General features: G+C 41.2%; 1 protein-coding gene across 1 annotated transcript in view; it reads right to left on the minus strand.

Annotated features, from left to right (window-relative positions):
• Positions 1 to 6114: 6114 nt before the first annotated feature.
• WDHD1 (WD repeat and HMG-box DNA binding protein 1) overlaps positions 6115 to 17167 on the minus strand; it is a 30376-nt gene continuing 19323 nt past the window's right edge. The window contains 10 exon segments of the mRNA XM_042799195.1: positions 6115 to 7022; positions 7602 to 7737; positions 8935 to 9068; positions 9481 to 9639; positions 9799 to 9842; positions 10674 to 10730; positions 11693 to 11826; positions 13556 to 13773; positions 14163 to 14294; positions 15720 to 15834. Coding sequence (XP_042655129.1) covers positions 6822 to 7022; positions 7602 to 7737; positions 8935 to 9068; positions 9481 to 9639; positions 9799 to 9842; positions 10674 to 10730; positions 11693 to 11826; positions 13556 to 13773; positions 14163 to 14294; positions 15720 to 15834 — 1330 coding nt within the window. The 3' untranslated portion in view covers positions 6115 to 6821.

Genomic DNA, 17167 nt, shown 5'->3' on the forward strand with positions numbered 1-17167 from the left:
AATATTTCTAATCCAATTAATATCCCCTACTAGTTTTTGTACATCATTCAAAGTTTTAATATCAGTGCACAACTGTAATTTCTGTGGCTTAACTGAGGTCTTCATTATTTCCCATCTTAGGTATTTCCAAGGCTCAGTCTCCTGTACTTTCTCAGGGGCGATCTGTAAACCCCCCACTTTTAAAGTCTCACTCAATTCTTGTATTACTTGTTGTTTTGGGATTGATTTTCCTGCAATCAGTATATCATCCATATAGGGATAGATGACATACTGTGGCCATTTTCTCCGGACAGGTTCTAGTGCCCAGGCCACATAAACTTGGCACATAGTTGGAGAATTTTTCATCCCCTGAGGTAACACCACCCAATGATATTGTTTCATCGGCTCAGCCTTGTTCACACTAGGAATGGAAAAGCGAATCCTTCTGCATCCTGTTCATGCAAGGGTATTGTAAAGAAACAATCCTTAAGGTCAATTATTAAAATATGCCAATTCTGTGGTATCGTGCTAGGAGACGGTAGCCCAGGTTGCAGTGCCCCCATGTCTTCCATGGCTTCGTTGACCTTTCTCAGATCACGTAGCAAGTGCCACTTGCCACTCTTTTTTGGAATCACGAACACAAGAGTGTTCCAGGGACTTGTGGTAGGCCAAATGTGTCCCTTTTCTACCTGCTCTGCTACTAATTCTTGTAATTTTGCAACCTTTTCTGTTGTTAGCGGCCACTGATCAACCCATACTGGAGTGTCTGTTTTCCACTTCAATTTGAGTATCGGTCGCTCCCCAGTGGCCGCTACCAAAAACCCTGAGGATTGCTCTGGATACATACATTCATTTAACTTAATACATCCCATTCCAACAGGCTGATAGGTATGGCCGCTACATACGGTCTTACAGAACATGCTGTTCCTTCTTGATTTTCACAAGTCAGCATTACAGCACTCTGTTGAGTGGTAGAAATTCCTCCTGCTCCCGTAAGCCCATGCAGTGGATTCACCAACGGCCATTCCTTCGGCCAGGCCTCTTTACTTAAAACTGTCACATCTGCCCCTGTGTCAATTAGCATTTCTTGTATGCAGGATTTCACACGCCCCCACGAGGATTGATTAACTTAACCTGCATGGTGGGCTTCTTTTTGCTGATATCCAGTGAAAAATACACTTCCAGTTCCCCGGTAGAACCAAAGCCTCCATCCCCGCTTTCAGCATTCAGCGCGGGGGGAACTTGTGCTTGAAATGGAACCAGCTGTGCCATACGGCTTCCTGCCGGTATATTCACAGGAGGGGAAGGTGCCCAAACCATAATCTTAATTCGCCCCGTATAATCCGCATCAATAACCCCAGGCAACACAAACAACCCTTTTTTAGCAGCCGAAGATCATCCTAGTAACAAGGCACTCGGGCCGTTCCCCGACGGCCCGCGCACCGTCCTTGGAAGGCGTTGCACAGCTGAGTCCTGTAAGGGGATTTCTAATTCTGTTTCCACGTCCCCTCCGGCAGTCCCTGTGGTGCCGGGGGCCAGGGGCACTCCCTGTGGTGCCGGGGGCCAGGGGCACTCCCTGTGGTGCCGGGGGCCAGGCAGCCCGATTGCTCCTTCCCGTTTGTGTCGACGCGCGGGACGACGGCGCGCTCTGCCGGTACCTTCCCAACAGCGATCCGTTTCCATGAAATTTAGATCTGCACTCCGCAGCGCGGTGCCCTGCCTTCTGACATCTATGACAAATTATCCCTGGCTTTTCACATTGACGTTTACGACAACTTATCTTGGGTATTCCCTCCGAGCTTCCCCCCCTTTTTTGTTTTTTGCGCTGTGATTTAAAATGGCCTGGTTTGCCACAAGAAAAACGTGTCTTTTCGGCTCCTGGCCCTCGCACTAGTGGTTTAATGGCAGCTGCAAAAGCATTGGCCATCAGGACCGCGGCATGTTCCAGCGTACCCACCCCATTACATGCCTCAACCATCTGCACTAAACTCGCCTCCTTTGGTAATGCCAGTAGGATGCGCTTACACGGCCCGTTGGCATTTTCCACGGCCAAATTCATTAATATGGCAGTTTTCGCTTCGTCATTGACAAAAGCTTTATCTCACAACCTTCCAATAAATGTCATATACGGCTCCTCTTTGCCCTGCTGAATCTGTGTATACGATGGCTGTGTTTTCCCCTCCTGTGGAATGGTACGTAATGCGTTCAGGGCCATTCTAGCTGTTTCCCTCAATGCTTGTTCTGGAAGCCGTGCTTGCAATTGAACGTTAACAAACTGTCCCTGCCCTGTCATTTGTTCCATTGTGATTAATCTTAAAGGATCCCCCTCTTGGCGTTCAAGGTTTTTTATCATTGCCATTTCACACTGTTTATACCCTCTGTCCTGCCACAGAAGCTTTTGGGCGGGCGTAAGAATCACATCTACCAACTGCCTGCCATCCCACGGTGTCAGAATACACCCAGTGAACACATTATCCAACAGTGGCTGCGTATAAGGCGCTTGCAACCCATTTTGCACAACCGATTTTCTTATTTCCTTCACTATATCCCATGGAAAAGGCGCCCACTGATTGGGACCATTTGGGACCGCAGTAACCGGGCAAACTAGAGGTGGCAACATTTGTCCTTCTTGCAGAGCCCCAGCGTAGAGGCTGTGCCACCGCTCTCTCAGATCCCACCCTGCCACCGGTCGTTGTCCCACCCCCTTGAAACTATCAGAATCCCCCCCAGTCATCCTCATCACTACCCGGGGGAGGTGGATATAATGACGTGATCGGTTTTGAAACCACCTCCCTTGGTTTTGGGGCAGGTGGTGGACGATTTCTCCGGGGTGGCTTTAAAGGTGGTGACGGATCTTTCTCCTTTTCGTGGCTCCCACAAGGACACCCAGTTACACAGTTATTACAGTCCGGAATACATTCTTCCACCCATCCTCCCTTTTTCTCATCAGATGGTTCTTCCAGGGACGGAGCAGAAGGCTCCGGTGTGAGAAAATCCGGTATTGGGGTAAAAGGATCAGGGTTCGGGGTAAATAAAGTCAGATTTTTCAAGGTAATCACTGGTTGCAAGGCTGCAGATGCTCCCCCAGCCGCAGTCCTTTCGGCTTTCATAGCTTGCAAAGTGGTAAGCACCAGTTGCCAAGTTGTTGCTAACTCGGCTGTACCCTTCTCCCCTCTTCCTATAGCATCCCATAATTTATTTCCAGTCCCTTCCCAAACCTCTGGTTCAAACACCAGTGCCGGATCAGGTACATACCCTTGGTTCTTGCACCATTTCAACAGCCCTCTAACAGCTGACTCCTGATATTTTATTCCTCTCTTAGAGAGTATATGCAGTAGGAGCCTCACTATCGCACTCTTTTCTGCTGATAAACTCTGCCCCATCCTGCCCCGGCTGCTCACCTCGCTGGGTGAGATTCCCGCTGCAGCGTATCCTCTATCTCCAGGCCGTCATCCAACCCCCTGTCCTGGTCCTGCCGAGCAGCTCCCAGCCGGTCTTTTCCTCTGCCTGACCTTCTCCGATCACATCGGGGTCACCATCTGAGGAGAATAACAGACTTCGGCAACTCTAGAAGAGTCATAAATGGAAGACGTTTATACAAGCGCGTTTATATATCTTCCTAGCAACTGATCACACAGAAACAAAAAGCTTTGTTGGTTACATCCATTTTTCACACGCTGTCCGTGCGTCTCAGACCGACGTTTGATTGGTCATTACCCCCTGTCCGTAATACACCGGACAACTCACTGGCTACAAGTTAGTTACTGCTATCCTGGGCCTATTGGTTAATTACATCTGACAAGCACAAACATGATGTTCTACACACTTTTAGCTCAAGGTAGAAAACTTCCCACTGTTTAAGAAACAGCCAGATGTTTTCCATTAACCATAGCCTGGCATGTTTTCTTCAGACAAAGCTCAGCATCCTTGTCTTATTTTCTACGTTGCTGTTTGATACTCCCAAGGCTTCTGGCCAACGAAGGTCAAGGTGTCCTCATCATTCACCAGCCATACAGCACTCCCAGTTCCAAGTCTTGCTCTTGTCCAGTGTGGCCATTCTCCTCCAAAAACGACCCCACACAGGGACTGTCTTAAAAACAAAACCAAACCAAAACCAACCAGCTAGTAGAAATTTGACTGTTTTCACTTGAAAACCCTTTCCATGTTTTCTGTTCATCTCTGGTTTAGCATTTCATTTCCACCCAAATTGAAAGTCAGACTTAGCCTTGTCCTGCCAGTCCTTTTGGTGGATGAGCACGCCCCGATCCCGGCTGGCTCAGCACAGCTCCCTGGAAGGCTCCAGGTGATGGAGGGTGTATTTGTAGCTCTGCCTGGAGCTGCGTAATAGAGCAAACCCCATCTTTGGTGAGACAGAACAGCAGCCTCGCTGGGAGATGATCCTCCCAGCATAAAGGAAGCGAGCACCCAGCTGCCATGGTCTCAATAGCCCCTGTTGGCTCTTTGCTTCATTGCTGGGGATGGCAGCGACTGTCATAATTAAAAATCATTGCTGCAACCCCCATCACAGCCACACAGCTCCGATGGAAAATTGACAGTCTGATGCTGGAAACAGTTTTGCTGCCTCTAACCAGCCGTGGGGGTGGCAGTGGGATCCAGGCTGTGACCCCACGGCTGCAGACTGATGAAACCCATACAGCAAAAACGAAGCCTGGAGAAAAGCAAATGGGAAGCAGGGATGTGCAGGATGGTACCCGATGGCCCCCAGTGATTTCCATGAAACAATTCACTAAACCCAGGAGCCTCCCTTTAGCCAGACCTTTGGCGTGCTTGCTCGGAAGAGCTACACGCTTGCAAACATCCAGCTCTTGGAAGACTCTCACAGAAGTTTGTTTTGGGTGGATTTCCTCCCTCCTGCAGGAGCCAGAAAAGGACTTTGGGTGCTTTGTGGGACCAGCTGTTTGCAGCAGCAGGTACCTGCCCGCCTCCGTTGTAGAACAGGGACAGCGCCGGGCTTGTGCCTGCAGTGGGAAGCAGAGCACAACCGGCACGAGAGGGCCACGGCCCCAACAGCCAGACGCACAACTGGCTTCAAGGGCCTGGGCATAAAGATCTTGCTCAAGTCATTTTATGCAGCCTTTGCACAGATGCCCTGAGTCACTCAGAAAGCTTCCTTAGTGCAGAGGGTGACTTGCCTTCTCCCGTCAGGCCCGCAGGAAGGGCCTCGGGGAGGCAGCTCAGCTCCAACACGGGTGACGGGTCCGAGAAGAAAGGCCACCCGCCCCCAGCACCACGGCCAAGCGGCTCAACTCCCAGCCCAGCAGAGATAAACCACTGCACAGTTCTCCAGGCCCAGAGTGATTTTGCTTATCGGGATGTTTTTCTTACCAATGCAATTCCCGTTTTCTCCAATACGCCCAAATGGGGAAATACACTTTGCTGCCTAAAAATCAATTACAGTCTTTGATACAGTCATTTCTTTCCAAAGAATGTAGAAAAAAAAATCACTATAATATGCCACTACTCTCCTGAATTTCCTCCGTCATTAATAAATAACATTACTTATGTTAATTATTACTTGCTGTCTACTACGAGCATTAAACAAATAAAATGCATAAAAATACATCAGAACCATGGATTAAAAAAAAAAAGCATTTAAACTGACAGGTCTTCAGGTTTTTCTGTATTTGTACTTACCCTGGCTGACATCATGACCCCCATTTTCTACAGAGTGAAAAGAGGAGCTGTTTTCCTCCGAAATGATGTACAATTGTTTAAAAAGCCTAGCAAAACACCTCCTACACTATGATCTAGTGGCTTTTACAAAAATATCACTGAATCTTCAATCTATAGATTTCAACGTTAAAAACATGTCCTAAGCAGATTTCAGTAACAATGTGAAGAGAAATGAAGAATGAAAAAAGAAAACGATGAAAGGATGTGCAAACCCAGGAAAAAAAGCCCTAAATTAGAACTCTTCAGTTGCAGTTGTTACGCTGGGGTGTTAAATTATTTTACCTTACCTTAAAAAAACAAGTTTCAAAATTTCAGTTTGCTTCAAATACATTTTAGACATACTGCCTTTTTCTCTGGAGAAGGGTAAATGTGACTGCCTTATGACTCTTAGGCAGAAGTCTGTTTACTTTATTCATAAAAATTGCAAAGGAAACCACCACCTTAAACTAAGAAACAGTCACATTTTATTTTAAAAACAAACATTGCATGAAACAATACAGAGATTTTCAAGTTCTGAGCGCTTTCTGGACCCTCCTGAGGCACAGATTGGGAAAGCCCATTTGCACAGTCTGGAATGGCTCATTTTTGCACCCCTGACCCTCCTAATTCAGCCTCTGCCCTGGTTTGCTCTCCCTGCCTGCATCGGGCTGCTCTCTGCCACTCTCACAGCCGCAGATGTTGACAATGCAGCCGAACATCAGCAGCCCACTCCCATTTCCTTGAGTGTCTTTCTCTTACAGGGTTTGCAACAGACAGAAGGAACGGTAGGGAAACCATTACTTTGCCCCTCTAAAACCAGAGGACAGTTTTTGTACACAGTTTATCCTCCCCAGAATGACCCCTCTGGATTTAGCATCAGACATTACAAGCAGCGAGGCACGCAGCTACACAACGGTGTGGAACTGTCCTTCTGGGAAACAGGCCCATTACTATTAATTTTGTTATCAAGCTTTACACTAGTAACTAGCAAAAGATTGGGAGAGTAGATTCAACATTTCCCTCAAGAATTGATAATAAAATACTTTCTAAAAGACTACTTGGAGCAAGGCACTCTTTTTGCTACTGCTCTTTGAGCACAGCAGCAAATTTCTCAACACAGAGCTACCTAATGTTTTCAGAAAACAGATGCTGAGAAGGTATGGCATTATTTAGCTTGGCTTGAATGCAAAAGCTGACAATCTGACATTTGTAGATTGATCTAAAGGCTTTGGTTTTTTGGGTAAATTTGAGTCCTCCAATTTTTGGTCCTGGTGCTTTTTTGCTTCATCTTCATCTGGTGTGGGACGTTTTCGCTTTTTATCTTCTGTTAAATCATTAACTGTTCCTCCTTTTGCTTTCTCAGTCCATGCCTGTGAAGAAAGTACATCATGAAACAGAAAACTACGTATTAGGCCACAAAACTCACCACTTTATTTTATACACCTTCTGTCTCTGATTATAAGGAAGTACTGAAATAATTGTTAAAAAAAAAAAAACTAATAAGGATTAAGTTAGGAATAATGTCCTCACTTTCCTTTTTTGTAACAACATTCTCCTTCAAAACTATACTTCATTTGAGCCTGTATATGAAACTGAAGCTCTTAATTGTCTTCCTGGGCAAATAAGAAACCCAAAAGGCCTTAGAACAAATTTAAGCCCCAGTGAATTAAGGCTGGCTATGGTCACTTTTAACTCTTTTTCTCTTTTGTTATTTCTTGATTGATGACAAGTCTCTCACTTCAGAAAAAAAGCTGTTTTCTGTATTTAATTATTATTCAGACACTTTATATTTTCAAAAATATATGTTGCATAACATGGCCCAACACAAAACTGAAGCCTATGAAGATGGAGAACAGTGGAATTTAAAGAAAAAATTCCTAACCAAAAATAACCAAGGGATTCAGTGGAGGGGGGGAAAAAAAATCTTAAAAAAGAGAAAGTTTTCTTACCATTCTTTCTTCCGATGACAGTATTCTAAATCGACTCATACCTTCTTTTATTATTTCTGCTTCATTCAGATCAGGGTTATCTGTCAAAATGTTTGCTCTGTTCTCCTCTAGCCACATCTGGAACCCTGTCTTTGGTCTAAACCAAGCACATAAAAATTGTCTGTTTAAGAAGGCTATAGGAAAACCATATCCCCAAAATAACATTTCTAAACAACACCTAAATGGATTTTTTTGTTCTTGAAAGAAAAAACGTATATATAGTCAGCAGTTTGCCTTCTGCTATTCCAGTCAGTATGCTTAAAGAACATGCTGACAAGGCAAGATTAAGTCAAGCATTTTTATTAAAACTGTGATATATATGGAGATTAACATTTCAGTTTTAGAATGACAGAGCATAATGGTTCTCTTCCTTTCTGACAGGGTCCCATCAACCTAAAAATAGAGCACATATATTATCATGTTTCAGCTAATCCTTTTCACAATTCTCCTTGCCACTTGTTTTAGAACATTATCTGTGAAGGTTAATGAAGAGAATGCTAGTCCAAATGAATAATAATTACCTTCATCTTCCTCAGTTAAATGAAGTCTAAATGAAACATAATTATAATAATGCAAGTTTCATGAGGACTGGGATTGTTAGAAAATACATCTGCTCCAGAGGAACAAGACAGATTAGAGTCTTAGCTCGGAAGAGACGTGCTCCTTAGGTGATCTAAGTTTTTTGTTTCTTTTCTTTTTTAAAGAACACATTAAAACAAAGTTTTTACACTTTCACATAAACCCCCCTAGCTTTTGGACTCCTCTGAGATTTGCTACAGATGTTTAAATTTTAAGTATTTCCTGTATTTGGAACTGGCACAGCACCATGGTTTAATTTATCATTCAGAGATCATTATCAGATACATAAGTGGTATCAAGGCAAAAATCGTTACATAGAGCCCCAAAATTACATTTTGCATTCATTATTCACTCACACATGTATTTGTCTCAGGCCAATGCAAAATCTCTCCTTTGAATAACACTGCCAACCACACTGGGGAAGATTTAATGAACAGAATGCTTTTCTCTGTTCTTTCACTGTGATTGTAATACGGCACTTTGGAAATCCAACTGATGTTTTTTAAGCAGGCTGATTTGATAATATGCATAGTGTAAGAAGCAGTTTACTAAATTTCTGAAGCAAGTTCATAAACATGACAATTTGTAAGCCAACACTTTAATCTTGGTGTTATGCTACTTCAGCCAGTCCAATGTCTTCAGAAACAAAATAGTTTTTGAACTTGCTATTCTATCAAAATTGGAATAGGGCATTGAGATACAAGTGAACACGCACCTTCTGTTTTCAGTGTTCTCCTGTGCAGTGACTTTGACTTCACGGGACTCATTTCCTGCTTTTTCTTCTCTTTCTTCCACTGTTTTTTCACTAGAGTTAAGTGTACGAGCCTGGAAGAAGGAGCTTGCTAAAGCCTGTAGAAATTGAGGGTGTTAAAAAGAAAAGAAAAAAGAAAGAAAGGTAAGAAGATCTCACTCTCTGACCACACATACCATGTAGCCTAACAAAACCCAAGCCTTTCCTAAAGACATAATAATCACTTGCATTAACACAGTATCTAAACCATCCAACTTCACCGCAGCAGATATTTAGTTAACACTATTTAAAATAAAAGTCCAAGATTCAGTGCAGAATGTAATTTCTACAACTGAATTTTTTTTTTTGCCATTTTATGTACTTTCCTAGTTTCTGCGGTATGCTTAAATGAACTTTGCCATCTAAGATGCTTTACTCAATCAACGGGGTTTCATACTTGACAAAAGCTGGTAAAATTCAATTTACTGTTCTTTGTTCACTGAAGCAATGTAAGAAGACTAGAAACATTACCTGCTTGGACTTGGGTTTGGGAGTCAGAGGCTTTATAACTGGAGGGTTCTGCTTGTTTACAGCTCGACTGCTAGACAAAGACGTTTTCTTTGAGTACTTGCTCATAGTGTCTAGAATATTTGCTGAGGGGACCACTGGGTCCTTTTTGTTAGATGACACCTAGCAAAACAAACAAATAGACATTTTATTTATTTTTCTGTCATGTTCCCCTTCTCTGTCCCTCCAACATATTTGTCATAGTTATATTGTAAACTTTAAATAAAATAATCTGCTGTGATTTTCAGAACACCACAATCAAACCAGCTGCAAAATTCTTACCTTAAAGGGATTCACTCGTCCTTGGCTGCTTGGTGCAATTAGAACTATTTAATAGGAGAGAAAAAGAATGTAAAACTGTGTGTGTACACACATATTTATATATAAAAATCTCTGAAGTAATGTGCACATTTTAGACGAGTAGATGAAACAACATTAGACTCATTTCCAAAGAACAAGGCTAACACTCATTGTGTGTGTTTCAGTCTCTGTTCATTGAAAATTGAAAATAACTAAATCAAAGGTATCAACTACTCCACACCAAGTTCCCACCAGGCATACTCAGCTATTATTAGTCATCAGAAATGCCACACAGGACCAACAGCTTAAAATACAAATCCACAGGAAGACTCAGTACTTCCTCCACTCCCAAATCCGTTTCCACTCCTATTATTCTTGCTAGCAAGTTGACAGGAGGGAAGAAGCAAGAAGCAGCAAGAGGTCGCATTCTGCCCTTGCCTGCTCAGTCTCACAGTTCTACATCAGGGTTATTAACTTTGCCTTGTAAGTGCAACCAAAAAATGTGCCTGTGATTAGTTACAAAAAAAAAAAAAAAAAAAATCAATTATCATTGTTCTCATTCTACTCCTGTCCCAAAGAATGCCTTCATGACACAGCCAAGCAGACAACTGATTCAGCATTTGGCACAGCTAAGGCAATGAGAATAGTGGTATGGAACATCACTAGGTAATGAAGACATCAATAGGAACAGGGAACCTCTTCAAAATGTGAGAACAAGAACCAGGGTATGTTACCACCTGACAACACTGTTACGCACTAAATTTTAGTAGTAATGGGAGTATGAAGGATAAAAACAGGAGCTGATATTGTGAAGCATGACAAAGCTCTCACCCTGGAATAAATGGAGATTTACTCACCAGACTTTGGAGTAGTCACCTCTGCTGAAGTGACACCTTTGGAGAAAGGATTTGGCCCTTCAAAAAAAAGAAAAAGGTACATATGTAAGTGCAATAAAATGCAATAGCATAACTTCTTTACAAGCAAAACCCCAAACAGACAAGTAAGTTATAGTAAAGCAATCTATATTTTAAAGCACAGCTTTTCATTTTCAAATTGTACATACATATTTACAAAGCCATCTGTTGTCTCTGCCTAGATTTAACTTAGTTGTATGCTTACTCCTTAAACTTATTCCTTAAAGTGTGCTCAGCAAGCTACTGGTCTATCAACTCAACTCCTGCAAGATCTGAGCTGAAACCAAAAGGAACCATTTCACAAGGTGACCCGGCCCATTAGAAACAGCACCAGACATCAGAAAATCTCCCCCAGGGTCCCTCAAACGGTTATGAAGTACAGTGTGTAAGCAAGCTGCCACAGAGCAGATGACATACACTACACTTGTTTCTCTGCAGCAACTGGGGGCACAGGCTGGGATACAAACCCACTCGCTCAGGCAGGCACGACCACTCATCTCCCACAGGGAACTCCAGGTAATGGGAACCCCCCAGGCAGGAGCTGCTCTATGTCACCCCTGGGCATTTTTTCCCATGTCAACACCCAAGTAAGACAGACCAGAAATTACCAGACCTGTTCTAACTAGGTAGCAGAACACCTACTCCCTGCTACAGTCGCAGAGTTTCAAAATGCAGTGAAACAAATGGGATTATTTTCTGTTTACATAAATGGCTTCTAAATCAAACCTCCTGTACCTCACTTGTGATGTGCCATGATAGGTGGTGTGCTTGTCTTTCCTACATTTCATGTTAAAAGAACCAAACAAAAAAATAGACAGAAATCCCCTTGTTTGCATAGTCCTACAGACTCCTGAGTTATCCAAACTACTAATTATTCAGGAATTTTCTGGAATTGCTTATTAAGTCTGTGAAAGACATATCTAGATAACTTCTGGCCTATTCAGAGAATACATTTTTCTTACTCTGTTTATGCACTTCTGGTGTTTCTTCTACTTCCTCATAGTCATCAGTTTCCTCAGCATCTTCCATTTCTTGGTCCTGCTGAACATTTCTGACTGGCAGCCGCCGACTCCACTCCGTGGCAGAATTGCTGTAACTAAGTGGAAGGAATTCATCAGAAAGGAAGTGGCCACCACATTCAGAATGAAAACTGGAACAATGGAAGGCTAACTTACTTACCTAATTTAGGAAATAAGAACAATAACATTTGGCATTTATTTGCATTACACCTCCGATTAAACTGTGATGATTACTAAAAATAAAATAAAGATTCACTAACCACTTCAGTTCACCCTGAAACACCGAGTGCAGTCATCTGAAGCGGTACTCCTGTAGTTTTAAGAAAGACCAGGCATGGCTATGAAACTGCCCAAAACTCACACTCAGCTAAAAGTACATGCACTGGCCTTCAAACAGCTCTGCACACAAGAGCAACGCTCAAACAGAAAAAGCAACCTTTTGCCACCTTCTTCAGAGTGCACTGCTATTGCTGCCAGAACACTTTGCTGCAAGTATAAATGCAAACATAAAACATCTTCTGTATTCTCCATTTAAACACATATGCTGCCAATATAATAAACAATATCAGATTACTTTTCTGCATACATACCACACAGGTGGTAACATGGATGCATACTTTCAGTCTGAAGCTTAGGCAGCAAGTTTTAATGTTTAATCTATTCTCTAAATTCCTAACAGTGGTACATACATTTCTTGTGTTTCCCTCCTAATCTTTGTTGATTACTAAAAAGCTGTGTATACATAAACTAAAGGTTGATTTATTTCAACCAGAGTGTCAGTGATTACTCTGGCACTAAGAACAATATAGTATTTGTGATGAATTTTAACCCTCAGGGTGGCTGAAGTCACAGACATGGGATTACAGCTTCCATTCATGATCCAGAGGAACAAGGTAGAGCATTTAGAAAGGGGTTTTAAATGCGCAGTTTCACACAGAAGAGCAAGGGAAACGTCACAGATAAGTTCAGGGACTTATCACTTCCTCTTTCTTAAATAAGTTCCAAACTTCATACATAAAATTGCTATAGAAGACGTTGCTTCTGACAAAACGTGATGACATTTTGTCTGCACTATCAGGCTGGTGGTTAGCAGCTACTTTCCTTATAGCTGTACCATCCTTAGGCCAAGCAAGAATACAGCTCTTCTGTATGGTCTATATTTTTAAAAAAAATGCACACATCTTTTGCCTCATCATGTTTTACAAAGCAGATCCAGGTAGGAGAGAAAAGGTAGATAGCACAGATACAGAGAGAAAAAATGCAAAGCAAACCTGTTGTATTTACATAGCTTTGAAAAGCTGGGATTAATTAGGAAGGAAAAAGACTAAATGGAATACACTGAGATAGGATACTGAAAGAGGGGAGGGCTGGAGAAAGATATAAGGATTTAAGATAGGTGTGGAATGAAGTGAGATAGAGAGACTAAGACAAAGAGAAAAAAAAATTAGGTTGGAGTCAAATAACCAAAGCAGCACAAGCTAGGGGAAAGGGCGGGGGGGAAAAATTCCAATTAGAACAACCCAGTATTGAGTCTGCTTTTGCCTCTGAAGCTGTTGAACAAGGTCTCACAGTAAGCAAGGAGCTGAGATATTTCCCTTTGTGATAGTATCCTGGTACTAACCCGGCCTCACAAGATAGCAACAAGAATGTAGCATTTCATATGTAGAATTTGTAAATAGAGCAACACAAACTGTTACTTTGTATCAAATATGCAAACCTTCTTCCAGAAAAGTGCATCAACTGGATCAAAATGTTAATAGATCAGTAAAATGTTCCCAGGTTTTTAATCACAGAAATTTCTGTTACCCAGCATTCAAGTGCCTTCGGAAATCCTCTTCCTCCTCTTCATCTTCCGGTGCTGTTGCCACCTCACTTGCTTTTTCTACAGCTATGTCACTAAGTCGCTGAGCTAAATTTAGTTTTCGAGAGCGAGAAGCATACTTGATAGCTAAATTCACAACGTTTTGTGTCATGAGGTCAGCAAGTTCCACACAACGAAATTCACGCTCCAGTTTACAAGAAAGCTGAAAGGAAAGAAGCCTGGAGTTACCCACTTCACAGTTACACAGCTCTCTCAAGACTCTAGGACCAGAATGTTATGGTCTCAGTGGAGTGAATGAATAAAGACAAACCACCAACAATCACGAGCTGCGTAGCAAAGAAAAAGCTTTTTTTTTTTTTTTTTTTTTTTTTTTTTTTTTCCTTTCTTCCTCCCACCCTTCATACTGATAAGCAATGACATTAACTGCAGTCCACCTCTTATTGTAGTCTGTGAACTAGCTGGATGGCCAAGCACTAGTCAGACTTCTAATAAGAGGAATCACATCAAAACTTACATCAAATGACATCTATTCAAAATCTATTCAAAAAAAGTCTCAGGGACTCTTTCTAATTTTTATTTATTTGTACTCACGGCAAACAGCTTCATTAAAAGTTCTTGCTGTTCTTTTACTGACTGACTTTTAGCACTTTCATCAAGTTCATAGCCATTTTTTGATAAGTAATCCACATGGTTGTGAAATACAACAGAACGCCAGTACTGTTCCTGAAAAAGGGAGAAAGATGCATCCTGGAGGTCAGAGGGGAAAAAAAACAGCCCACGACACAATGCCTAACAATTTACAATGTATTTTATCAACTTATTCTTAAATGTTCCTTTCGTTTTATAATGAGGGTGAGGGGTAGACAATTCTCTTAAAAAGCCCATGCCTACTGAAGGAAAAGCAAACCACACTACCAACCATCTGTACACAAACTGATCCAAACAGTTGGCAAATATGTTAAGTTCCATTTACATTACAGGCTTTCAGCAGGGCAAGACCTACATGTTCACCAGTATGCGGCCAGGACAGACAATTCTAGAACAAGTTCATTTTTTTATAACTTTTGTCTCACAGCAAATTGGAAGTATTCCAGAGTAACTCAGTAACTGTAGGAGTAACCATCATCTGTGAGACAGGTAAACAGAAAATGTAACTCCTGTTCAGTGAAATAGTAGTGCGGTTATTCAGCCAACCTAGCTCTGTTACAAAATAATTACAAGCTTATTCAAAACCAGTATGTTTTCACCAGATGTACTGGAATAATCTGTTTCTTTACCTACACAGAAGTACATATTCCCTCAAGCTAAATTAACAGTTCCTGGCATTTTCTCTCTATTATTTTGGAGGGTGGGGAGATAGAAGACATATTCCATCAGATAAAGAACAAAAAGACTTGAACCGAATGAAGGCGAAATCATTAAAAATGACAGTGTTTATTATTGAAACTTTTTATCTGCACTTCTATCGAAGAGAATAAATTTCAAAAAGCATTAAGCTGTCTCTAACGTTGAGGTTAGACTTTACGTTAATTTGTATTTTGTGCAGGAGAGCTGAACACCACAAGATTGAAATATTCAAACCTATAAAAAATCAAAGACTAAATAGAGATATTCTTCTAGAAGCTCTCCACAGGTACATCTTGCTTCAACCAGCCTCTACCTTAAGAAAGTAAGTCAAGACAGAAGGCCTATGTTTTCAGAGTGATTACATGAATTTGAGTACATAGAAATCTTTCAAAAAAAAATCTTCCAGAAATTTTGCTGTGATTAAAATATTAAACAAGCACCTTCAAAGGGGTCTCTATTTGGATCCCAAAATCTGGTGCTTACTAGAACATTAACCACTACCCACTCAAAAAATAAAAAAGAGGGTGAGAAAGACTTCATTGGTCAGAAATCAATTATGTGTAAATATAACCTTGCATCGGCTCTAACAACTTTATCTTGTATTCTAGAAACAGTTGTGAACCAAACCAAACCAGAAAAGCTATATAAAACACTGAACCCAAATAACCTCCTTAGCCACATGTCTTACCCAGAGTTTGTACTACCCTCTTTCATAGTAGAGATAATTAATAAGAATCTTGTATAATCCCTACTATGGGGACATCTGAAACTATCAGCTGTGGACTCAACACCATGCCATACCTCCATCTGTCCCTTTTCTGTTGTAACTTGACAGTAAGGAAGTTTAAAAGATAATATTGCTACAGCAGGCCGTGGTAGCGTAGGAGGGAATCTGGCTCCTTTACAAGGAATACACCTGTGCAAGCAAAAAAAAAAAAAATAACAAACCACATACAACCCTCAACACCTACAGTCACCAGTTGTTCTACATCTAAATCATTTCTCCTAAGAAGCAAGATACTTTAAGGGGATTTGTTCTTTAGAAAGTAGTAATTAAATTACTGACTTAAATATAGCAATATGTAAGGTTGCATTATAAAGGGTTATTTTTACATTGCAACCAATGAAAGATTTTAAAGCCAGCAAAGCACACGCTGCTCTTGTTCACAGTAGAAACTCCAAATGTGACATATAGCAGACACAGATCTCTATCTCACACAGTACACAATTTAACAGCTATTACAAAATGTAAATGCAATTTATTAAAATCAGAAACTACTGAACAACTGAAGGCCACTGGAACAAGAAGCAGGAACATCTACCATCTATTTTAATGAGGGGTTTTGGACTTCATGAGGGAAGTGCAGTGTTCTGACACACACGGCCCAGTAAAAAAAAGTGGGGGATGTGGGGGAAGAGAGCTGAAACAGATAAGCATATACTAAAAGTGTAGGCTTACTGTTTCATTATATTTAAACTAGTATTTTCTGGTAACAATCACTTCAGCAAAACATTGATTGGGGAACTGCTGTATTTCCAGCAGTGTCAATGCAGCACTGACAAAAATGTCTGGTTTTATAAGCTACTGTTTCAGACACTGGGGGGAAAAAAAAAAAAAACAGAACAGGAAGCATTAGTGTTCTGGCTATCTGTGTTAATTAAGGCATATGGTGTTTCTACAACAACCCTCCCTCCTTATCTTTAATGTGCTAGTGGCTTTGAATAAAATGTTCTTTGCAACTCAGAGAGTAGCACTCTCTTTCTTGCAGTAGAAGGAAAAAAACTCATGATGACAGACTCACAGTTGATCATCCCATCAATGTGATGTGTCCTGCACATTTTTGGTGAATTTTCTGAAGCCCAATATTATTTAATGATTTGGAGGAAGAAATGCACAGTGAATTGACATTTACCAATGATATCAAATTATTTCCCTTATTACATAAAACCCAGAAGACTATGAAGAACAACGTACAATTTTAAATAAAATGCAGTCTCCCACCAATCTCTACAATTGTGCTTGGATAGCAAAGTAAAGGAGTCTAAATTTCAGTAAAATAGCTGATAGATTCTGCCCTAGTAGGAAAAGGGCACAGATCACTGAATAAAGAGGACTACAAACAAAGCTTAGTGACTGAATGTCCAAGATGCATATTATAATAAAGAGAAGTTATTTAGATATCACCAGTATCACATTTTATAAAGTAATGGCTAATTCAGCTAAATATTTGAGCAATTTTACATACAAA

The sequence above is a fragment of the Tyto alba genome, unplaced genomic scaffold (assembly GCF_018691265.1).
Source record: "Tyto alba isolate M040663 unplaced genomic scaffold, T.alba_DEE_v4.0 Super-Scaffold_29, whole genome shotgun sequence".
NCBI classification, from domain to species: domain Eukaryota; kingdom Metazoa; phylum Chordata; class Aves; order Strigiformes; family Tytonidae; genus Tyto; species Tyto alba.